We start from the raw sequence: 25,173 nt of genomic DNA on the forward strand, positions 1-25,173 counted from the left end.
GAAATTACAAAACATTAAAAAAAAATAGAAATCTAATAATGTAACATTATAAATATCACTTTTGACCAATTTATATATATACACATACATTTTTGTTACAGTTTACATTCATCTGTTTATCTAGCCTGCGCAGTAGAGGACAAGACTGGAAATATCACAAGTGCTGAATAAGCATGCGGCTAATATGGGTGTTCTTCCACAAACCCACTTGAACAACACACACACACACACACACACACACACACACACACACACACACACACACACACACACTTAGAGTTTCCCCACTGACCTCCATTCCACAGGCTGAATTCCTGCAGGTCTGACAGCAGTAACTGTGTGCATGTGAGCTTCCAGCAGGTGGAGGGGGGCCAGCTGGCCAAAGTAAAACAGCATGATGGGTCCTCGGGCGTACAGAGAGGCATCTGGGAACTATTAAAACTTGTTAAAAACAGTGATGGTGTTTGACAAAGAAAATTATTCATTATAAAATGCATTATCAACAAATACATTCTTCCACTATTAAAGGGGTCATATGACGTTGCTAAAAAGAACATTATTTTGTGTATTTGATGTAATGAAATGTGTTAATGCGGTTTAAGGTAAAAAAAAACACATTATTTTCCATATATATGCATATTATTGTTTCTCCTCTATGCCCCGACTTTCTGAAATGTGTTTATTTTTACAAAGCTCATCATTCTGAAAAGCGAGGTGTGCTCTGATTGGCCAGCTATCCAGTGCGTTGTGATTAGCCGAATTCCTCAAGTGTGTGACGGAAATGTTACGTCCCTAAACATACTGTGAGTCCCGGCGTGACAAGACAAAAACAACAAAACCTATTACAAACGAGACATCTGTTGCGTCCAGTGGGGACATAATTGTTGAATTTATTTAGTTATTGATTTTTTGACTTGTAAATGTTTTCAATTTTTGCATTTGTGATCATGTATGCGTTTGTGATCAAGAGTAATGTAAAACAGTGTTGGGCAAGTTACTATAAAATTTTAATATATTATTTATTGATTGGTTGTTACTTTTTTTAGTAGTAATGTTGTTGTTGTTATTATTTCTTTTTTTTAGTAGTTATTTAGTTTAATTGCTTGTTTTGTTTTTTTTTTTATGAATGTTTTTATATGTAGAAATGCATACACGCTCCCGATAAATATTTATTAAAGTATCAACATTCACAGAACAGTTATTTTTAACTAAAGCAAGCGTTTGCTGCCTGCATGATTTGGCAGACTGCCAGCAAAGAGCGCTGCGTTTATAATCTCTAAAAGACATCTCAGTTCATCGCAATCTCACAAATATCTGTTATAACACAATAAATATATGCATAATGAATCTTTCATAATGTCTATCTGATATCTGTTAATAATAGTGTATTTGTTAACTCTTTAATTTCAGCACTGCATTGCTCAACGCAGCGAACACGTGTTATAGCCCAAATGTATGCTTGCACCTGTCAATCGTTTATATTTTATATTAGTTCCTGTTGCTTTTGTGCAATAGATGAATAACAGTTTATTTGTTTTAGATATTTTACCTTGAGATATTTCTATTTTGCGGGAGTCCCGTGATTCATTTTATTCTCCTGCATCCCGCACACACAAGTGTCCACCCGCTCGCTCTGGCAGCATCTTGTTCCGCGCTGCACTCTGTTGCGCCAGGTCTCGCGAGAGCAGGTCTCTAATCCACTGAATGCGCTTGACTCCACAGTGCGTGTGCTACATCCTTTTTACAATCTCTAGATTATAACACACTGCATTCTGTCGGCAATGTAACGTGGCAGTAACGTATAGAGACCTCGGCTTGTAACAATACTCGAATTACTATTTTGAAAATTATAACGCGTTAAATTACTCTGTTACTAAAGAAGTAATCAAATTACAGTAACCCATTACTAAGTAATGCGTTACTGCCCAACACTGCTCTACACTTCTCAAAACTTGCGTTTGAATCATCAGTGACAAATTCTTTAAATATGTAAAAGTACTTACAGACTGTGAGTCAGAAGCGCCAGACTGTCCTTGCAAAGTTAGAATTGCCTCCGTAAAATGTGCTGCAAACATCTGAATATTTGGGTCAGGGGGCGTGTCTAGAGCATTTTAAATGGGGTGGCCAGTCTGGGGGCACTGGCTGAAAAGAGGGTGGCCGGGGGTGGTGTGGGGTGGGGGGGCTGGGGGTTAGGGGGGGTTATGGTTTGCGGCATGTTAAGATACATCGTGTATACACTCACTAAACAAAGAGTGACAGCATTTTTTAGGGGTAATGAACACTCTTTGCAAGCTTTCTAGTCTATGATCCATTTAAAATGTAGAACTTTGTTTTTCAGCCACACACTCGTTGCAAAGTTTCGGGAATGACATCTGCATATTTATGTGGGATTCACTCTCGAAGTAGCAGTGATTGACACAATGATGACCAAAGCAATAGATGGGAGAAAATATGTGAAAATGGGCATTAAGACTATAACTTTAATTAACTATATTTAATTTATAGATCTTATACGATTTAAACTGCTGTTTCTGTCAATGCTCCAGTGAAAAATACCACACAAACCATACCATAAATAAATCCATGTAAGATTTTATATGGTCACATTATGTAATTATGTATATAAATGTTTAATGTTTTTTAAACATTTATTATCACATCATTTTAACACCTAAATGTTTCAGAAGAGTATAGGGTACATGTGATATTTAAATCAGAAATCAAAGGATTGCTTTGTTTGCGTTATATGTATATTTAAAAAAAAGTTATCGATTTCCTGAACCTGTTCTGCACGTTGTAGAGACGTCCAAGAAAATCCTTAGCCCGACGGTCAAATTTTGAACCTCATATCGACGTCCAATGGACGTCGTAGTTTGACGTCCAGATATGTTCCGGATTTGCACGTCGAGTAGACGTCCAGATATGGTCCAGACCGACCGACGCAATTTTAGACTTGATCTGCACGACGTATAGAAGTCTCATGTTTGTTGGGTAGAGCACCCTCGCTAATTTTAGAAGCACCCTCAGTGATTATTTCTGGAACCTTGTTAATACGCTTTTATTGCCAAAACTATATACAATAAAATACAAATGCACCTTAATAAAACAATTGAATAAATGCATATTTATAAGTTAAGCACTTAACTAAAATAAGTAGGCTATTAATAAAATAAATAACTAGTGAAGGCTGACTATAATCAGCTTGCTTCCATTTAATGAGATAAGCCTACTCCTCATCTGAATTAGAAAAAAAACGCTAGTCTTCAGTGATGCAAGAACGTTTGAGCATACACGTAATCTCTGAATAAAAAGCAGAGCCTATTCATAAAAGAACAATGTATATTTAAAAGCACACATCCAGTTTTGTGTGAGTGAAGGAAATCCACTTGAGAGTGGAGATTCGTGCTCGCGCGTTACATGGATCACGTAACATTACGCGCTCTCGATATGTCAAATATCACGCTATAGAAACCGCCTAAAATTAAGTATAAAGAGGAGAAGAAAGCCGACGTAGGCAGCTACACATGCCAGGATCCGCCACTGCCAGATGCAGTTACAAATTTACTAAAAACAAGTCTATCGCAAGACATCTGGTGGGGGGGGCACCTGGGGTGGCCAGCCAAATTTCAGGGGGGGGGGCGGTGCCCACCCCTGGCCACTACGTAGACACGCCTCTGACTGTCCTTGCAAAGTTAGAATTGCCTCCGTAAAATGTGCTGCAAACATCTGAATATTTGGGTACTCAGAATTCATGCTCTGCATTTAACCCATCCAAAGTGAACACACACAGCAGTGAACACACACACCGTGAACACACAGTGGGCAGCCATTTATGCTGTGGCGCCCAGGGAGCAGTTGGGGGTTCAGTGCCTTGCTCAAGGGCACCTCAGTTGTGGTATTGCCGGCTCGAGACTCAAACCCACAACCTTAGGGTTAGGACTCAAACTCTCTAACCATTAGGCCACGACTTCCCGACAGAACCACCTTCTTGATCATGGTGTCTCCCCTGCCAGGTAAGTATAACCACTGATTTCTAGTCGTGTCCTCTTTTGGAAGCCCAAACAATGTAGATTCCCATTCACAACGAAACACACAGTGTCTCCACGACATGGCAGCAGCGGCAACAATACTACAGCAAGAATCAAAGTTACGACTTCTTTCTTTGCGTGAACATTTGGGCGGCGTTATGCAAATCTTCCCATATCGTGACGTAGACATGTGGGGGAGTGTTAGATTGAGACGTTTTAGTAGGGTGGTTGACTCTTAATTTTTATAAAGAATATCTCTTTGGATTTGAGACTTTAGTCTTTGCAGCTTTACAGATCTTCTTTATGAACCAAGAGCTTGTAACACTCCAAAGAGAAAGGAAAAATTTAAATTGCATCATATGACCCCTTTAAAACACTCCAAAGGCAACACAGAAAGAGATATTATTTAGGGGGCAAAATAAACAGTTTGGAAAAATGCAATTCAATAGCTCTTCCTATACAATTTACCTGTTTTTCAGTTCTCTCCGCTGTTCACGTCTGGAACTGTATTTGTTCATTTTATTTTCCGTATATTTAACTGATTAGGTTATTTTGTGAACTATTGATTATCTTCAGGGTGAAGACGAACAGCAGGGGATCAAGCATAGTGTCCTTCTTCATTTTACTCAAATATTTGTAAAATATGAGTCAATTTCTGCATGGGGACCCTATTTTTTTCTATTGTACATTCTATAAAGTAATGACTCACACTCATTCAGTTTTAGACAGTATGTTGTCAAGAATGAACAAGTTCAACACTTAAAGGTGCTTTATGTAGGATTGACACCGAGTGGCTGAACTAGGTATAGCAGTCCAAATTCAAAATATTGGAGAAGATTTTTTTTACCCGGCCCCTCCTCCTCAGACTTGACGCACACGCAGGTTGCCAGATTGACGACACAAGAGTGATTGAGTTAGTATATGTATAAAAGTTTGTATTTATTTAACAAAATGTGGTTTTGGACAGAAAATTTACTTTTTGGCTAATTGTGTGATGCTGTAAACGCTTGTTAGCAATTGAAAAAAAAAATCCTTTACTGTTTTGTAACATGATGAATACCCTGTGGAAATTATAATACACTACCAAAAAATAAAAATAAATATATAAAAATACAAATAATTAGCGAATACAAGAATAAAAAAAAAAGCCCGTTCATGCATTTTGTTCATTTCAGACCGTTACTACAGAGAATGGAGAACAATCGTGTGCCTGGCACATAGACTGTGGCCTGGCAGTGATGGAGTAGGAGCGGTAGGACATCTAGTGGTGAAAACGAACAGTGCAGGCTGTGACTGAAAGACGTGTTTCTTTGAGCTTCAGTTCACCTGACTACCGTTTGAGGTGTTTGAGGCTGTAATAAACAGCCATCGGCATGCATGGTCAGGGTTATCATTTAAATAATTTTTTCAGTAATAATTCAAATTTTCTGCGGAAACAATTGTATCAAGAACATGTTCAACATAGGCCCCATTGCATTTTCTATAGCTCAAGGTGAAGTGAACTTCAGTAATCGTTTGCTCTTTCCTCCTACCCAAGATCACATCTTCAGCCTCGGTTTCACCTCGTATTCACCTTGTAGACGCAGTTTTATCCTGCGCTGACTCACACAACTGACACTTTTCTCAAAATATCACGTCACACGTCCATTTTCTCACGAAGTGAAGAGCACCCTAAGTTTAAAATGTAATTATCGGTGATTTGCATAGGTCACAACGGCATTTAAAACTACTCAACAAACTCACAGTTCTTGAAAAAAAAAAAAAAAAAAAAAAAAAAAAAAAAAAAAATATATATATATATATATATATATATATATATATATATATATATATATATATATATATATATATATATATATATATATATATAGATGGCCAGGCTGGTTTTTGTACCATGTTTTTTTTTTTTTTTACTGCACCCTCTCATAGAATAAATTAGGAACATATAGCCTATAGTAGACTGTAAAACTGTTTATAAGTAAACCAGTGCTTTTACTGCTTCTGAGGTCATAATATTCATGGATGAAAGTTCTAGTGTCAGTCAGCGGCCAATAGATGGCAGTAGCCTATTAGCCTTTGTCTTCAACACGAATGTGTGACACGAAATTTAATGAATATTACTATCTCAAAGCAAACAATATTTCATTACTACAAAAATAGAATTTCCTTTCTGTTTACCTATGAAGTAATACAAATAAAAAACGCTATTGTTACAATTCAAGTGAAAACATTACGTTCAGCGCATTCCTCATCAAGTAGCTGTTGTTTTAAATTCCAATCATTAAAAAAACGTTTCTTGGATATTAAAAGCACGGAACACCATCGCTGTAACGTGGTTCTTGAGAAAGTAAACTTGAAATGGTGTTCATTTGTCGGACAAGCCACCCATGTCTCCTACCAGGACAGAGCGAGACACCAGTCCCTTTGACTGACGTTCTCGTCCGCCAATCAATTGAATGGATGTGTGGCGAACTTCCAATCACAGCAGAGAAGGGGCGGGGCTTTCTCGGAATAGCCTCTTCGCTATTACGTCATGCGCGAACAGCTGGTCCGTTGCAAGAGCTGAAAATGTGGACAAGCGGAGCGATATAAAAATCGCGTCCGTGCCGTCGGGGCGAAAACAGTCAGTTTATCACGATGTGGTGGCTGGAAGAGCTTAGGTCGGGGATGGGCCGTCTGGAGATCCTGTTGCTTGTTTATACCTTGCTCTGCTCTCTCGGAGGTGAGTCTTTCAGTGAGGGTTGAAGTGCGATCTCTATCTTGATGCAGTGGAGCTGTCCTTTGTGCTGGTGCTGAACTACTTCACTCAATGGCTTGGCCGTAGCCTATATCACATTCAGTGCTAGTGCACTTTGGCCACCCAGCAGGTGGAATGCGTTTCTTCTTTGCGCTGATGTCTTATCTGTGTTTTAATGTTGTCCTAGGCACATCCACGAAAATAAAGCACTGACTAGAGTGTGCTACATTCTTGAGGAGCCTCGCGCGAGAAGTGGATGCTTCTTTATGTCTAGCAAGACTTCTATCATAATCTCGGGCTAAACTGAGAGCAAAGTAATTATGTATCACGTTCTGTATCGGAACACACTTTATTGTCTTATATCCCTAATGCACGCTGGCCTATATTGTTTTAACTTAGTTGTATTCTAATGTAGCCAATAATCAGTTTTAGCGTGATTCCCATAGTATCAGAATCAGTTGCCTTTGGGAAATATGTAGGCCAATTATAGCTTTTTAATGTTAAGCGTGTAAGTCTCGAGACTTGCTTCTAGTCATCAAACGCTTGATAGCGCAAGAAGAGCGCCGAGTTGTTTCTTGTTGCTCTCGAGATGCATGTGTGTAGATCGCATCGATAAGGAAGTTAATCTGGCTGACAGAGCAAGACAATACCTGCGCTGCTGTGTCTGAAAGCGCATCTGATGGATGCTGTGCTGCTTTAGTGTCAGCTGTAGCTACTTGAGCTCCGACACTGACTTCACATCTCTTGCTGTTCTTAAGTACGACAGGAATAACAGGCACTGTGGTCTTCGTTGTCTTTTAAACTCATTTTTTTAAAAAACTCTATTCCAGTGTACGAGGATGATTGTATGATAATGAACGGTAGCACACATCACAAACCTAAATAGTAAATTATTACTATATATTTGCTGGTGCTTTTTGGAAACGTTACAAGGTTAGAGTGCAGTCATTTGTTTGAAAAACAACAACAACAACAAAAAAAGATACTGGCGAAATTAACTATTTTGAATTTTTTTTACACTGTAAATAGTTAATATTATTATTATCGTTATAACATTTTATTTGTTTTTGTCCACTTACAATTCCTGTAATTTCTATCTGCTTTTATGAGTTCTCAGAGTTTCAGAATTTTTTTGCAGTTGAATGCAAAGTGGTTGAACGTGTGATGAACCTTTTAACACCACCTTAATTATATATATATGGTATTTATATATATTCAGCAATTCTTGAAAAAATGTTTCACTCTTTATTTTGTACAAAACTGCAGTGCATGCGCAACAAGAAAGGTTGTCTCTTGTGGAAAATGTTTTCCATTTCCTCCAGTGAATACCTTTTTCTTTTTATTTGTCTACTTTACTTACTGCAGATGAGATTCATAATGCATGAGCAATTCATAAGCATCACTTGACTAACAGGGCACCAAACACATTGCAAGGAGATACGCCAGTCACAGGACTTGGCTGCGCGCTCGCATTGATCACAGTATTGACAAGCGGCAGGAACAGAGTGATGCTCTGAGGCTAGCACAAAGGAGCAAGACCAATGAGCCATCCAGTCTCATGGGAGAACGAGTCAGAGCAGACCAAAGGAAACAGTTCAATGTGACAGACGCAGACAAAGAGCTGGGCTGAGACTCAGTGAGTGAGAGAAGAGTCTCTTAGCCTACCGATTCTGTTTCTGTCTCTGTTGTTCTCTCTGGAATCTGACTGTCGCTCTCACACACACTTAATGTTTTAACCGGGTTTGATTTTATCCTATGTCCTTTTTTTTAAAAACTGTTGTGTCAATACACGGTTTTCTGGTAAAAAATAATTAGATACATTGGTATATCACTTAGTAGATCTATCTATCTATCTATCTATCTGTCTATCTGTCTATCTGTCTGTCTATCTATCTATCTATCTATCTATCTATCTATCTATCTATCTATCTATCTATCTATCTATCTATCTATCTATCTATCTATCTATCTATCTGTCTGTCTGTCTGTCTGTCTGTCTATCTGTCTGTCTGTCTGTCTGTCTATCAATCTATCTATCTATCTATTGACAGTGTGTGTTTGTGTGTAACAAAGCTTTGTGGTATTTTGAGTGTGAGATTGACTTTTATGTTAAAACGAAGCATGCTTGTGAACTCCCATTATGCTGAGATGTGACCTGTGAAGGGAAGCTTTTCACTGAGTGGTAGTACATTACTTAACACTCACATTTACTGTGTAAGTAGGTGGCTTGTTATTATTGAGTTGAACTCAGTTTAACGTATGAGGATGGCAGCTGCTGTTAAGGCAGCACTGGCTCATCTGTACCAGCAGCTGTATCTTAGATCAGGGGTTCCCAAAGTAGGGGTCGGGACCCCCAGGGGGTCGCAAGATGATTTCCAGAAATCAAATAATTAAAAAAAAAGATTAGAAATAGCATATTTTACCCATAAATTAAAAAAAAATATATATAATTAAAAATAAAACTCCAGCATGTTGCCCACCTTACTAATTAGGTAAGATTAATGTTGAAATGTAAGTAATGAGTAAATAACTATAAAATAATATTGTTGTTAGACTGTATTGTCATTTTGCTATAAGTGCATTTTCAAAATTCACTGAAGGTATGAATTTATGTCATTTATGTTTCTTTAAGGAATAGTAACTATTTACTCATAAATCAAAACTGGTATTCTGAAAACCCATAGGAAATTCCTGAGGAAACCCATGGCTATACTGTACTTACTGTGCTATACTATACAAATACTTATCAAATATGCAAAATTATAATTGTCTTTTCAGTTCCTTTGTGTAAGGCCTTATAGTATATAGCCAGTGATTACTAACATTTTGTATGCATTTGAAATAATATTCCACAAAGTCTTCATGCCTTTGCTTTGCACTCCTGCATAACACAGCACAAACATTGGCTCCATCAGCTGTCCCCATGCAGCAACGCATATCATCTTTACTCACGAGCAAGTCCGAAATCAATTAAAACGCTGCAAGACGAACAGTGCCACAACAAACCCGCAGGGAGATTAAGGGCTTCATTACTTTGCTCAGTCTGATGAATGCGCGTCACTGCTCTCTGATTGATGCGACGCCATCACATAATTCAATATGCACCGCACCAAGATGCTAATCTCAAAGTCTCCGGTAACTAATGGAAGTCTGCTTTTGTAAGCACTGTCAAAAAGTTCTTCAGATGGTTGAGTCATGTGTGCATCCGAACTGTGGGAAAATCATAAAGTCAGTGATAAAAAACAAAAACAAAACATTTATCAATAATAAATGGAGCCCTGGATAAACTCTTGAGATTTTTAAACATGAAAACCTTCTAGCTTCTCTCTCTGTTCCCCAACATCTTATGATTGGGGCAACCTTGTGGCTTCTCCCTTTATTGAGAATAATGTCCTAAGGTCTGTTGCCTTTTATGTAATGAATGCTTAAATCAAATTCATCTTGCTTTGCCAAAAAAAAAAATTGCTAGAAGAAAAGCTTCTGAATGTAAGTGTATTTGTGTGTAGTTGTTAACTGGCACAATCAGACAAAAATCAAAACAAGCTCTTTGAAGTTATATTGCATAATAATAGAATTCCCCGAGAAAGATTTGTGAAAATGGACACACATGATATGAGTGATTTCATATGTTAAAACCATCTTGAAATTTGTATATTGTTGAAAACTGCAGTGATACTGTAACTAATATGTTTTGTGCTTAATTCAAAATACAGATGGTACTTTAATCAGTACAACATGATATCATGACTTAAAATGTGCTCTACTGGTTGAGAGGCCTGTTGAAGGGATAAGGAGCTTTTTCTACCTGATCTGACAGATGAAAATGAACGTGTTGGTCTAATCTAATGAAATCTGGTTAAATAATTTAGATCTTGGTTTTTAACTAGACCTATTCATTAGATGTCTTTCCTCTGTATTTGCTCATTGCCTTTGACCTGATAATGTTGAGTTTTTATATTTATATTTTATATAAAGATTTGTTGTATTTAATATAAAAAAAGCAGAAAAGTTACTGTATTCATGTGATAATGTCATAATGTAGCTTCATTTATCTTTCTGCTCTATTTTTTTTTCTTGCTCATAACCTAAGTTATTGCTTGCTCAACATGTGCAGAACAAAACCTGGAACTAAAATCAAGACATTTTCCAGGGTCACCAGTTCATCATTTATACTATTTAGCAAGTTATGAGTGATTACGACTGAATCATCATCGTGGAATAATTAAAGACACTTTTTTTTCTCCCCTCCAGTTTGTTTCAGAAACCTATGAAATAGCTGACAGCTCTAAAGATCAGTTTTGCTGTGAAAATAATGTTCAGCAATTTCGCAGTACAGTATTGCACAAAACATAAAAAAATGCCACCAAATAGGTGAAATCATTGACAAAATTTTATTGCCAATCACTGTTCAGCAGTTCGTTCTACCAACATTGCATGTTTGTACATTGCAGTCCTGATGTCTATCTACAAACAACCACAAACAAATAAGCACCCCCCCCCAACACACACGCGTGTATATATAATATGCAGGGAGAGGATAAAAACACTCACTTCTATGACTTTCAGGAATTAAAGCAGGTAATTGATGAAGCCTAAGATGTTCTCGATTTTAGCGTATTGGTGAAGATGACAGTTTTACGACTTGGATATTATTATATCTGCATCAGACACCCTGTTTGTCATTTATTACTGCCAAGCTATCTTTGCCATGAATCACTTTAAGGAACATAAAAAACCCAAAACAAATTATAAAGCCATCCATTAACTGAGACTGACTGCACTTGAGCAAGTGACAGCTGAAGTGATTCTAAACGCTTTCGAGCATAACACCAACATAAAACGTATCGAGTAGAGAGGATTGCATTATCAGATTGCATTTGTTTTGAGTGCCACCTTCTGATCCAGCAGCTTTATTCAATTTAAACCAGCAATACTCTTTTTCTATTGTTGGAATGAGAACACATTTGGTGCGATGTACACGACACAGAGGCTTGTGTTCTACTCCAGAGGGCTGGTCTGTCATCCTCTGCTCCTCTCTGTGTGATTTTGGCATTAGGGCCACTTTGCTAATTGCACTCGGCTCGGCACATCCGTACCCTTACTGAGTCACCAACTGCTACCAGGGGGAAAAAAGCTCTCTATCCATCATCAGGATCTCTTCTGCCTTCTTTTTTTCAGTCACACTCTCGTTCTCCATGACACTATATCCTCCAATTCACGCTGCTTGCTGTGAAAGGTTACCGCGACACATTTCTCTAATCCTCAAGCAAACATTAATTAGCGGAACCATTTTTGATTTCGATAGGCTCTGTTCTTGATTACAGAATGTGTTGAGTTCAGTGGCTTACAGAAAAAAAACAAAAAAAAAACAAAAACATTGAAAATCATTAACAAGCGGCTTTGCTCTTCTGTTGTACAGAAAAATCAGCACATTCTGAATTTCCAATTCACGTAAGCTGGGTTTTTTTGATTTCTCTTTCAGTGCTTCATGTTTGAGATGAGAGGGATTGATGGGAATTAGGAGAGATCAGGGCCATTAGGAGCACTAATCCACGTGTAATCCAGCACCAGCCAAAATAAAGTTTCCTCTGGGAACTTGTGCTACTCTTGGTGAGGAAAAAGCACCTGCTTTTGGTCTGCATAAGAGAGAAGGACATGGTGACGGAGTGTGTGTGTGATTATTAAAGGGATAGTTTGTTTTAAGCTCTTTTATCATGACTCATGTTTCACGAGACTCGCAGGGCAATCACAAGAGCAATGCTATACCAGGTGAGCTACCGAGCAAATTTACTATACATCTGAAAAGCCATAAATAGATCTGGTTATATAATGTTAATGTCAAAATGTATTAGTTTATGAGTCATGTACTATGCTAAAAGTGTTTTGGGTTCATAACATAGTATTTTGCTAGGAACTGCATGAAAATAAGTGTTTATTAATCAATAATTTGCTCTTGTAATTTGTAATTTGTGTGCAAAGGAATAAAAGTTGTTGGTGTTTTACTTCTTCTAGTGTTCATTTCAGTTGAAAACTGCAGTGTATTTTATGTATAGGTACATTTTTGGAGTTGAAAATGTAGGAAGTAGGACGTTTTTCCAATGAGCCTGTGTTTAAAACCAGTTCCTGTCACATTTTTCATTAGGATGTCTACGAGTCATACTGTATATTTACTCTGAAATAGCGAGAGAGGAAGCAAGAGGGAGCGTAAATATGAATGCTGAGAAAGTGACAAGGAAAGGAGAGAGAAATGGAGAGAGACGAAAGCGAGAGAGTGAGGCTGACAGCTGCTTTGCCTGTGGCCATCCAGAGCGGCTGGTGTGCTGAGGAGCCTGTTTGCACAACTGAGGCCTGACAGATAAAATTGCGGACGGATCGTTTGGATGCTGAGAGGAGCGGAACAAGTCACAGAGAGAAAGAAAAAGCAGAGAACTTTTCTGCTGTGTCTGCTAGCGCTGTAACAACGTCATCCATCATTCCTCTTATTATCATTAATTATTATCAACGCACCAGAGGCCCATTTACATCAAGCTCACAGAGAGGCAGAAAGGGCATTCCTACACATCCACAGAGCTGCTGCAGTCTTCGTGTGTGTGTGTGTGTGTGTGTGTGGGCGAGCATCTTTTTTGTGTCTGCCAACGGTGTTGAGCTTATTTCCAACTGGCCTAGCCTGGGCAGCGACATCTCGGAGTGTGGTATTTTTGGGCTTTTTTTTGATTGCTTATGCAATGCCCAAGTGTCACAGGCATTTTCTGCTGCTCCCTTTTAAAAGGGCAAGTCATAATGGCTAAAATGGCCCCACAAGGGCCTCCTGAATTGGCCTGTGTTAACATATGGGAAGACCTGCAATATAAATATGTATGTTTTATTACTGACATTCAGTCATTGTCATAATTATAGATCTGTCTTTTGAGCAAATTTCTAGCAGTTTTATGGGGTTTATTGTTTTTTTACTTTTTAATACTAACAATTGTATTCAAGCACAGTTTGTTTGTGTGATCATCATTTTTCAATCATTGGCCATCATTTAATTTCCATGTATAAGACTCTTCTTTCCAAAATATTGCTAAAAAAGAATGGTTATCCAGGCTGCATTAAAAAAAAAAAAAAAAAAAAAAATTAAGTCTTTACTGTCAATTTAATGCATCCATTCTGAATAAAAGCATACAACATACTAACCCTAAACTTTTGAATGGTAATGTGTGTACATATGTGACCCTGTCTGTGAAATCCAGGCTAAAGTCTCAAAATCTAATTATGAGAGTTTGATTTCAACCATCAATATCACTATGATTTCAATCCTTGACATGGCCTTACTCAGTCAAAATTAAAGATTTAAAGGTTATATTTTCACAGAAACTTTATGAAGGATGATTTTATGTAGAAAAGAGTAAATCACAAAAAAATGACTTTAGCTGGGTTTTCACAGGCAGGGTCACACACACACACACACACACACACACACACACACACACACACACACACACACACACACACACACACACACACACACACACACACACACACACACACACACACACGTGTATATATTAGGGCTGTCAAATGATTAATCACGATTAATCACATCCAAAATAAAAGTTTTGTTTACATAATATATGTATGTGTACAGGGTATATTTATTATGTATATATAAATACACACACATAAATTATATATTTAGAAAATATTTAAACGTATATACATGTATATATTTATATTCTTAGATTTTATATTATACATAAATATATTTAATATATAAATATAACATATTTTTCTTAAATATATACATGCATGTGTTCGTATTTATATATACATAATAAATATACACAGTATACACACATATATTATGTAAACAAAACTTTTATTTTGGATGTGATTAATCGTGATTAATCATTTGACAGCCCTAGTATATATTTTTTTTAAAAAAAATTTTTTTTTTGGTTTTGTTTATTGTTGTTTATTATTTTGAAGGCCTTGTTTTTTATTATATATGGTCTAATTAATTGTTTCAGTGTTTTAGTACAGAATTGTTTCTATTCACAAATTTCAGTGCTTTGAGATAATTAAGGATTTCTAGTTCAGTAAAAATTTATTGGTACATGCAGACCTGTGTTTTATTGCTTTAATATAGCAGCAGTAATATTGATTGCAGATGATATTTGCATATATCTCCAATTTTGGAAGCTTTTGGGTGTATTAAAAAGTACATCTGGACATTTTACATTGCCCATGCTAAAAAAAAAAAGCCCTAAAGTGGCTGGCTGTCTCCCAACTTGACTAAACTGGTTAGGATTGTCATCATTGGTGGTTTAAGAGGGGTTTTGGGGCACTTTTTAGCTGTACTGTGACCAGCATGGTCAGGCTGGGCAGCCATCTATAGACCAGTTTAACACCAATTTGGCTGGGTTGAGAGACCAGCTAAGACTTAGAAGACCACCTTAGGCTGGTTGTTGTGTGTGTACATTTTTTTAATTTATGTATTTATTCATTTTTTGGTCCTGCAGGGTTCTATTTGAAGGAATTCAGTTTTTCTTTTTGACGGGAGCTATACAGATATTCCCTTTAAAAGTAGTTTCGGGTAAAAGATCAAAAGTCTGATTCGCCATTTCTTTTTTAAACATTTGTACTGTACCTATCCTTTAAGACATCTATTCTGTGTGCCTAAAAGCAGAGCCATCCACACTTCCGAACCCCTTGCGGTCTGATTGTGCTGCAGTTGCCTTGGGTCTTTATTCAGCAGATGATGCCTTGAATGATTCATGATGTGAGTAAACTATGGGGGGCACCTGGGCATGAGGAAACTCCCCTTGAGGTCTGCCTGTGTCAAAGGAAGGCAAAAGACTCTGAGCATAAGGGCATTGCTGGAGTTAAAATCACTCCAGTGCTGCAGTGAACAGTGTTCAGTGGATCTGAGATGGTAGAGTGGATTCATATTTGTTCGTTTTGCCTTCTGATTTTGTTAAAGAAATATTCCAGGTTCAGTACAAGTTAAAAACCACAGAGAACACTTGTGGTATGTTTACTGATCCATAAGATTAAAATACTGCTTCTAAAGTTGCCATAAGACATTAATGAGTGTTGACAATTTTAGTTTGAAAAAAAAAAAAACGAAAAAAAAAAAACACTTTTTAACCTTTTCTGTGTAAAGTTAATCCAATTTTACAACTTTGTCATCATGAAAACGTAACTCAATGAACCAACTGTAAAATGACTGATTTAAACTGTAAAAATGCTTTACAGCTCACATAAAACACAAGTACACAACAAAAATAATTCACAAGTAAAAATACACAAGTAAAACTACTGTAAAAATGATTTAAAAATCCTATCAGCTCAAATAATACACAAGTAGTAATACAAGAAAAGTACATTTACTATAAAATGATTCATTCAAAAGCTTTACAGCTCAATTACTACACAAGTAATGCAAATAATACACAAGTAATAATACAGAAAGTAAAACTATTGTAAAAATGATAGAAAAGCTTTAAGGCCTAATACACAAGTTTTAACAAAAATAATATAAGTGATTTTTATAAAATTATAGGCTTTACTTTCTCCCATTCACTTCCATTGTAAGTGCCTCTATTAACCTCTATTTTGTTATTAATTTTTGTTTTAGTCAACATGCCACAAATGCTGTCAATTACTAAACTTGTACTAAACCCAGAAAATAATTTTAATACATTTTAAAGCTGCAGTCGGTAACTTTTGGGGCTCGCGTCTGGCGGAAGAACATTGTAGCCGGAGCTACTTCTCTCTAATATAAACAAAATCCACCGCTCCCGGCTCTTCTGGTCTAATCAGCGCAGGGCTGTGCCATAGTGTTGTTTTGTGTTGAAAATGTAAAAAATATATATAATGAGCGAGTATATCATGAATCCATTTTCCAAACCGTGTTTTTGTCTTATCCTGAATCACTACGGTACACCTATAATAACTGTTTATATTCAGACTATTTTAGTCTGGTTGGGGTCAGCAACGCTGCAGAGTAGCACAGTACCTGCGTGACTCGCCATAGATGTAAACAGAGAGAAGTAGCTCCGGCTACAATGTTCTTCTGCAAGACGCGAGCCCCAAAAGTTACCGACTGCAGCTTTAACAGCCTTTTCAACTGGCCTTTCAACGTCCAATTTACCACAGTTGTATTTCAAAGACATTTTTTGTAGCATTTGAATATTGGATGATTGAAGTGTGTGGGTATTTTTGCACATTTTGTCCCACGATCTTCAATCAGTCAAATAAGACCTCAGCACTCAGCTCACACTCAGAGCCACATGACCCAGCAGGCAAACACTTCTCCAATCTCTAGGCCTCACCGCCATCTCGTTTCATAGCCTCGCTGAGTGCCCTGTCAATTGTTCATACCTGATCCTACGTCTCCATTTTCACCCTTGCTAGCATTAATATTAAAACCTCACATCTTCTTTATTACAGTCTTCCACCTTTCAGCAAGGCCGCACCGAACTCTCACTGCAGCCCTGCCAAGAAGCTGAAATTGGCTCTTGGTCTTTGCCCTGGGTCCTGTCAGGTGCAATATGCCAAACGCCAGAGAAAAGGCTTCATTTTTGGCAGCAGTAAATGGGCCTGGCAGGCCTGGTCTTTTTATAGGTTTGACAGATGAAGAGTGAACATTAAAGATTTTCTTTTTTCAGAAGCAAATCCTTCACCTGTGAGCTAGCACTCAAAACAATGCTACAATGCTTGTTTAGAAGGCAATTAACATACCTCTGCTGAGAGGAAGTGTGCCGTTGAGTGCTAGTGTGCTATTTTGGATTTATGCTGTGCCATTTTCACGCTGGTGGCCTTTTCATGTAATACATTTGTTCTTTGAATGGATTACAGTTGTTTGAGTTTGAGTCAGCCATTTGTATGATAAAATAACAGACATTTGCATGTTTATCCAATTTGAAATATGTATAGTACATGAAAATACTTTCAAATCATCACTTAAAGGGATTGTTCACTCAAAAATGAAAATTCGGTTATCATTTAGACAACCACATGTTGTTCAAAACCTGTATGAGTGTCATTATTCTGTTGAACACAAAAGAAAATATTCTGAAGAATGTTGGTAACCAAAGAGCAGCTGGTAGCCATTGACTTCCATGGTATGGAAAAAAAATACTATGAATGTCAATGGCTACCAGCATCTGTTTGGTTACCTACACATTCACACACACACACACACACACACACACACACACACACACACACACACACACACACACACACACACACACACACACACACACACACACACACACACATAAATCCTAATTATATATCTCCTAATTACTGCTTATTAATACTTAGTAAGATATATAGAATATGTGCTTTATAAGTACTAATAAACAGCCAATATTCTAGTAATATGCATGCTAATAAGCAACTAGTTAATAGCGAGAATTGGTCCCTATACTAAAGTGTTACCATATATGTGTGTGTATGTGTGTGTTCTAAAAAGTTTTCATTTGTAAAATCATATATTTTTATGTAATTCTTATATATATTACCCTGCTTTAACATATTACCTTTCAACTAAGCTGTGCCCATTTAGCACTTCTACACAAGAAACTGAAGCAAGAAAATCCTCCGGGAAGAAATGTTGTCCATGTGTCTGTCAGAGATTACCAGGCTAGCAGTGTATTCAATCAAACCTGTGCCACTTTAGCCTACAGAAACTCTGTAACAGCAGTAAGCCCCACAACACGGGCAGAGACTTTCCTCATGCTGCTGGAGATCAATGTGACCCCTGGGCTGCTAATCTGCAGACAGCATATCATTGGGCTCTGTGTCATTCTGTGAGTGTCTTTCTACCCCAGGAGCTTGAGAACATATTAGAAAGGCCACCATAACACCTCTGACAGATCTGCGGCACTGAGACCGATGGGCTTCACATGTCATTCGGTCGAAAGCTTCTGGATAATAACCGAAATAAACGTCCCTCGTAGTCATCTAATTGCATTTCCGAAATGTTATAAATGCTTAATGACCTGCTCTGAACTCTAATAAAATCCTGTGCTGACCTCCCTCTAGGGAGCTACTTAATTGGATTACTTTTTAACCCCATCATCTGTGTCTCATTTCTGTGAAAAACCCTTGTCCTTGATTATCTCACATCTTATCTTTTAGTCTGCTACCTCGTCATTTTATTTCAAGATGAGATTGCTCGTCTTTCTTGCTGGTTATTGGCAATTTCATCCGCATTGCTCTGCATCAAAAGAGAGAAAGAAAGCACATTATGAGTGCCAAAAACCAGCCAGATCTCATTATTCGTAGGTATTTGATATACACTGAAAAGTACAATATGGTCATATTCACAGAATATAAAATATATTTACATATGCACAGCTCTAGAAATCTAAACACATTTTTCAGTCCCCATTTTTTATATATAGTATCTATATTACAATTGATAAATATTTTTGTATAGTTATATGTTACTATTTTATAGATATATATTTATTTTTAAATTTGCCACCAGAAATCTCACAGAAAAAGTTTAATGTGAAAAGTGAAATCTTACAGAACCCTAATTCCGTTAATTCAATATTCAGTTAGCCTAACAGAATCTGTAAACATTTGTAACATTTGTTTACACACAGAATGATTATATTTTAGATGCTGTCTGTGCATTAATAATGTATAATTCAGTATTTATACAAACCTTTGAAAATGCATACACTTAAACAAATGTGGGATCAGTACTTTTTTTTTTTTTTTTTTTTTAGTTTTTGAAAGAAATTGATACTTCTATTCAGCAAGAATACATTAAATTGATCAAAATTTTTATTTAGAATAAATGCTGCTTTTTTCCCCTTAACTTCATGTTCTGAATTCGGGGAAAAAAAGTGTTACCATTTCCACAAAATATTAAGCAGCTTTTCAACATTAATAATAAAAACTATAAATGTTTCTTAAGGACACCTAATCAGTATATTAGAATAATTTCTGAACCTGGATAAATGAAATCATGGAGTAATGACTGCTGAAAATACAATTTTTTTTTTTTTTTTTTTTTTTTTATAATAATAGAAAAACTGCACTTTTCTGCCTTTTAAATGAAAAATATTGGAAGAAAATTAAAATGTCATTGGCTCGTAGACACACTTTTTTTTTTAAAGAGAAATGGTCATTGGCTTGTCTGAGAAGTCAAACTAAGGTAAAAAGCTTCATTTTCTATACTTTATGATGATTGCATTCCACGTTTTCAGATGCACAGCCGGAGTATTAAAACCAATTGTGCCATAAAGTTTATTTACAGAGCACTGGGTTAACTCCGGTCATAAATGGCAAATCAAATTTACCCTTGGTTTTACACCAGCTTTGAGAGTACTTATCGACGTGTGCTCTCTGCCTCCTTGTTGCAAAGGTGTGTCTTAATGAATCACTCTGCCATCAAACATAAAATACCATCCTGTGCAGATCTGTGCATTTAAGGTCTTAAAAGATGTCCTGCTATAAGTACAAATCGATATGTCCTCACCTCTGTATGTATTAACTAAATTAACCTTTCTTTTCAATCTGGTTTTGATAATTGCAGAACAGCAGGATTGGGTTAAGTATGTTCTTTGTCTTATAAAACAAAAGAAAGGCTTTCAAGTTAGTTAAAAAGATGATGTCCTTCACTGAATTGCACATGCACTGTAGCTGATGTTGGCCTTGCTAGTCTATTAAAAAAAAGATTTCAGATTCCTGTCAAAACATTACAGGTACAAAAGGCATTAATATTCTGGTTACATAAAAAAATGTAAACATGAATCTGACCTGTTTAAAAACTTTTTTTTTTTCACCTATATATCTGGAAAAGCAACTTTCCATCTTGCTGACGAGTCCATGTTTTCCTGTGCCCTTATCTTTTCTTTTCGCTGAGTCTCTCTCTTTCTCTTATTCAACTCTGGCAATATATCACTACATCAATTCTGAGCAGGTTGCCATGCAACACAATGGCACAGATGGGTCCTCTGTGTACGGCTTTGAAAAACAGGTGATGAAGTGGAGATTCAGACCTTCTCTGATATGAATGTTGAGTTTTTTTTCTGTAAGGCCTGCGAACAGAACAATGATAAACTCATAAACAACTTGTATATATTATACACAATAAAGAAAGGGCTACAGTGGTCACAGGAAACCTTACAGCAACCTAGCTCGAAAGGCAGTTGCAGACTGAAGCATTTGATTTACTCTGACATTTACTCTGTGATTCCTGCTTTTCAACTTTTCAAATAATAATCTAGCTGGCTGACATAGATGAGGCTTTGCTGAAATGGCAAGAATGATTTGTGATAGCCTTGGTACCTATAAGATGATTTGCTATGTATGGCATCATCATTTTTCAAGACTTGGATTATCCTGTATAATTACTTTTTTTCTCTAATTATTAATAGTATTTATAATAATATACAAATATTTATATGTTTGAAAAGTGTATAATAAATATTTTAAGCATATTAACTAAACTAATAAATGTAAAAAAAATATACATTTAAGATCAAAAATTATAAATGTAAATAAATTTTTATAAATTTAAATTACCACTAATTTTACCTTAATTTTTTTTGTTTTTTTGTTTTTTGTTTGTATTGTTTTGTTTTGAGATCAAGAGGTCCTAACTACTGTCTTGACTTTATTGGCGGGTATAAAAACTGTTGTAATATATTCTTTATCTGTAATGTGTAATGTTTTTGTGTGTTATAATATGATAAGCCTTTGATTTAACTAGCAGGCTTAAGTTGCATTTAGTGAAGCATCTGGCTCAAAATTTGATAAGGATACAGTTTTAGCCTCATTTAAAGATAATCTTTGAAGTCTTGAAGCCAAAAATAGAGAGTAGTTGCTGAACAAATACAAAGTGAGTTTTTGCTCACTGCCAGGCTGTGCTTTTGATAATAATAAAAAAAACTCTGTCTCAAAACAAGCTGTCACCAAATTATAATAAAGAATTCAGACACTGGGAATGCTTATCTTCTCAACTACTTTGGAACTTCACTTGTCACTTGCCGCTAGTAACTCTCAATTGTTCATCCCAGCCATTATTAATGATTACTTTTCATATGCAGCTTCTTATGTATTTGCATATGCTATGGAAATTCTCCTGGCAGTCACAAACAATTCTTTGTTCTATCGTTGTACATAGTTTTTTCCCCTTTTTCAATTTATGCTTATTTATTTATTTTGATTATTTATTTATTCAGTTTTGTTTTCTCTAGGACAGTATCCCAGAGAGAGTCAGTTTTTGTTGTCATTTTATAATGAGCACACTGTTGATGTCTTCACATTTAATAGATCAGTGTGAATTATTTAAATGGCATGTGATTTATGCTCCTTTATATAGTGTACACACTAAAACATGCTTACTGGGCAGAGTTTCTATCAGTACGGTGAGCCAGGTGGTAGCCTCGGGTTGTCCAATCAGAACACTGCAGGGAGACAACGCTTTATCTTCCCCTCAGCGTAGTGAGTGTTTCTGGGGAAATGGAAACAAGGTTTTGCCAAAGGACAAGAGCTGCAATTCGACATGTGTTGGCAAGGTCATCGTCTCTCTGGGAAGGCACTGGTGCATGCCTGGAATATGAGACAAGCTTGTGCTAAGGTGGAAATGATGTAAAGTAGCTATTTTGGCTTCTCTACATAACAGGAGCATTCACACTGTCTGACCAGGGATGGCACGTGGACTTTCATCCAGGTCCCACTGTTCCCCCTACTGTTCTCTCTTCTAGTTTTGCTTAATCCTTGTGTGCTCTCTGACCTAGTTTGAAACTCTTGACTCGACTTGATTCATCCCTGCACTCGGTGTGAGCTCCCCTTGCTTGTAGTTTTGTTTATCCTCAAAAAGAGTACTTTTTATTTTTGGAAGCAGTGAGAAATAATTAATGGTTTGACAATGTCATTTTCTATTCTTTTTACAAACTAAAAAAAAAGAAAAAAAGAAAATATGCTGCAGTTATTTAAGGAAACTTTTTCTACTTGATCTGATTTTTAAAAAATGATTTTCATTGGTGTAAATCCTATTGTTGCCAGGTTGTTTCAGTCATTAAATTATTTGTTTTGATTTTTGTAAATTGTTTTTTTTTGGTGTTGTTTCTGTTGTTGAATTGTAAAAACAAACAAACAAAACTTTCACAATTACCTGACAAAACCTCCTGACAAAATTATTTATGCTAAGATTAAAGACTTTCACAATTTACCTTTGGCATGCAAACATCCCCTTGTAAATGAATATACCCTATAAACGTATTCACATTCACTCCTGTGTTTCAAGCAGCTTAGTACTATAATTTCAGCTAGATACATGGAGTACACACTAAGCGGAAGATATCACACTATGAAGGCAATATTTCCATGATCAATGAGTTTAAAATTAAAAAGACTGTTTTTATACTCCTTTGCAGAAATATAACCTCAAGTTTTCAAATTGAGAGTTGATTGGCACTAGGGATGCATATTATATTATTTTATTCAGTTCTATGCAAAAGAATCAGATTCAACTTGGGCTGCACAATTAATAAAATTTTTAATTTCTAATTGCAATAACAATTACGGATGCCACAATTAAGTCCACTCATGTTATTCTGCATCCTTAAGATGTTTTTTTTTCTTTCTACATGTTATCTTAAGGGTTTTTTCATTGTTTTAATTTTAGTTTTAGTATAACATTATAATACCATGCGTATTTGTACTTTATTTAAAGAAGAAACCAATCCAATGTATAGTTCACATTTGAGGCTTAATACTATAGAAAAGCAATAAAAGGTTTTCAGTTAGAGTGTTTTCAGCTTGTTTATTCTCATCTAAAAATATGGCATGCGATTGCTTCAAACAATGGTATAAGTAAAATTTATTGTAAATTGTGATAATCGTAATTAATAATTGCAACTACAATTTAAAGGGAATAATTGACGATTATGATTTTTGTCATAATCGTGCACCCCTAGATTATCCAAATAATGTATAGTCATACAAAGCTATTATTATCAGAGTATATCAGTAGGATGTTGCTCTCAAATATTGTAATTTCAGTATGCATTATTCAAATTCAAAAATGTTTTCATCCTCTTGAACTTAATTTTGTGTGAAGTATTATTTTAATGTGGTGAATAGTTCAGTGAGATGATGGGAAGCGACTTTATTCAGTAGTTCTGTTGAATAATACTGACAGGCTATGAGTCTGTGTATTGGGGGACAAGGGCATAAATTTTATTAAAGTACGGGGGATAATAAACATAAAATTCTCAAGAGCAATTTTTGAAGGGGACACAAATAATACAGCAAATTGTAATTGTTAGGATAGATAAGTGTACACCCAACACCCAGCACATTGGTAGATCTACAATATTAGCCTAATATCAGTTCACATACAGGCTTATCGGTGTGTTAGTTGTACTGTAGTGGGTGACTTACTATCCAACAAGCTACGATATTAAACAAACTACCAAACGAGTAACCTTATAATCGCTCATGGAAAAATGCATTGGATATCATCATTTTATGTCATTATATTATTTAAAATTCACAGAGTGTTTTTAGTATTGATTTTTTTTTTGTGTGTGTGTGGGGGGGGGGGTGCATTGTGCTTGCCAATAGCAAAACAAAAACACAACATACTGGCTGATGCAGCTTGGTGTGTCTTCATGTTTGACTATTATTATAGTAAGCTGCAACCCCGGTCATAAATCCTCATGAAGGTGAATATCGATTTGAAGGAGAGATGGAGTGAGACTGATGGCCGTTTTCATGTCAAACCCCTTGGCTGGGCTCTGCTAGCAGTGCAATAACACGAATGGTCCAGTTTATCAAAGCACCCTCCCCCTTCATATCATGGCCTGTTTATCACCTTGGCCAGCCTCATAAAACAGAGCTTCATCCTCTCTTTCCTGTGCAAGCTCAGTTCAGTGACCTCCAGCTCTCAGCGACAGTCACGTACACATATAGTCCCATTTGAATAGGAGATTCACAGCCAAGCAATCAATGAATGTATGTTTGTCATATGCCCACTTAGAAATGGTCTTTTACATATAGCAGTAAATAGCACACATCACTCATTGTAATGTGGAATAAACACATCTCTTAAACTAAAAGAATAAAATATATTACATGCTACCTGTGAGTAACATCTAAATTATGATTTATTAATTTTACCTAACTGAATGGACCTAAATACATTAGTGTGCCCCAACAAAAATATTTTACACAAATCAGATCAGGTAGAAATATTTATTTTAAAAAATGCGTATGACAATTTGTATAGTTAATTACCAATTATGTTTATAGTACATTTTGGTTTTCAGACTAGTATCTGACTAAATGGGTGATTTTATATGAAATAACAATGCATGTACCAACACTAGAGAATTTCTGTCTTTAGAGAACATCTGGTCTGTTTAGGGTTTGATATAGTATACTATGTTT

The 25,173-nt window shown here is 36.2% G+C and overlaps 2 protein-coding genes across 2 annotated transcripts in view; one reads left to right on the top strand and one right to left on the bottom strand.

Annotated features, from left to right (window-relative positions):
• LOC109086807 (disabled homolog 2-like) overlaps nt 1-1,687 on the bottom strand; it is a 34,008-nt gene extending 32,321 nt beyond the window's left edge. Inside the window, exons 1-2 of the mRNA XM_042757336.1 lie at nt 1,550-1,687; nt 293-432 (exon numbers count right to left, since the gene is read on the bottom strand). The gene's annotated coding sequence lies outside the window, so the exon portion shown is untranslated. The remainder of the gene's footprint in view (nt 1-292; nt 433-1,549) is intronic.
• A 4,878-nt stretch (nt 1,688-6,565) lies between these two features.
• The window catches only part of LOC109076513 (transmembrane protein 8B-like), a 117,586-nt gene continuing 98,978 nt past the window's right edge, over nt 6,566-25,173 (top strand). The window contains 1 exon segment of the mRNA XM_042757326.1: nt 6,566-6,750. Within this exon segment, the coding sequence (XP_042613260.1) occupies nt 6,666-6,750 (85 nt within the window). The 5' untranslated portion in view covers nt 6,566-6,665.

Source organism: Cyprinus carpio, chromosome A5 (genome assembly GCF_018340385.1).
Source record: "Cyprinus carpio isolate SPL01 chromosome A5, ASM1834038v1, whole genome shotgun sequence".
NCBI lineage: Eukaryota > Metazoa > Chordata > Actinopteri > Cypriniformes > Cyprinidae > Cyprinus > Cyprinus carpio.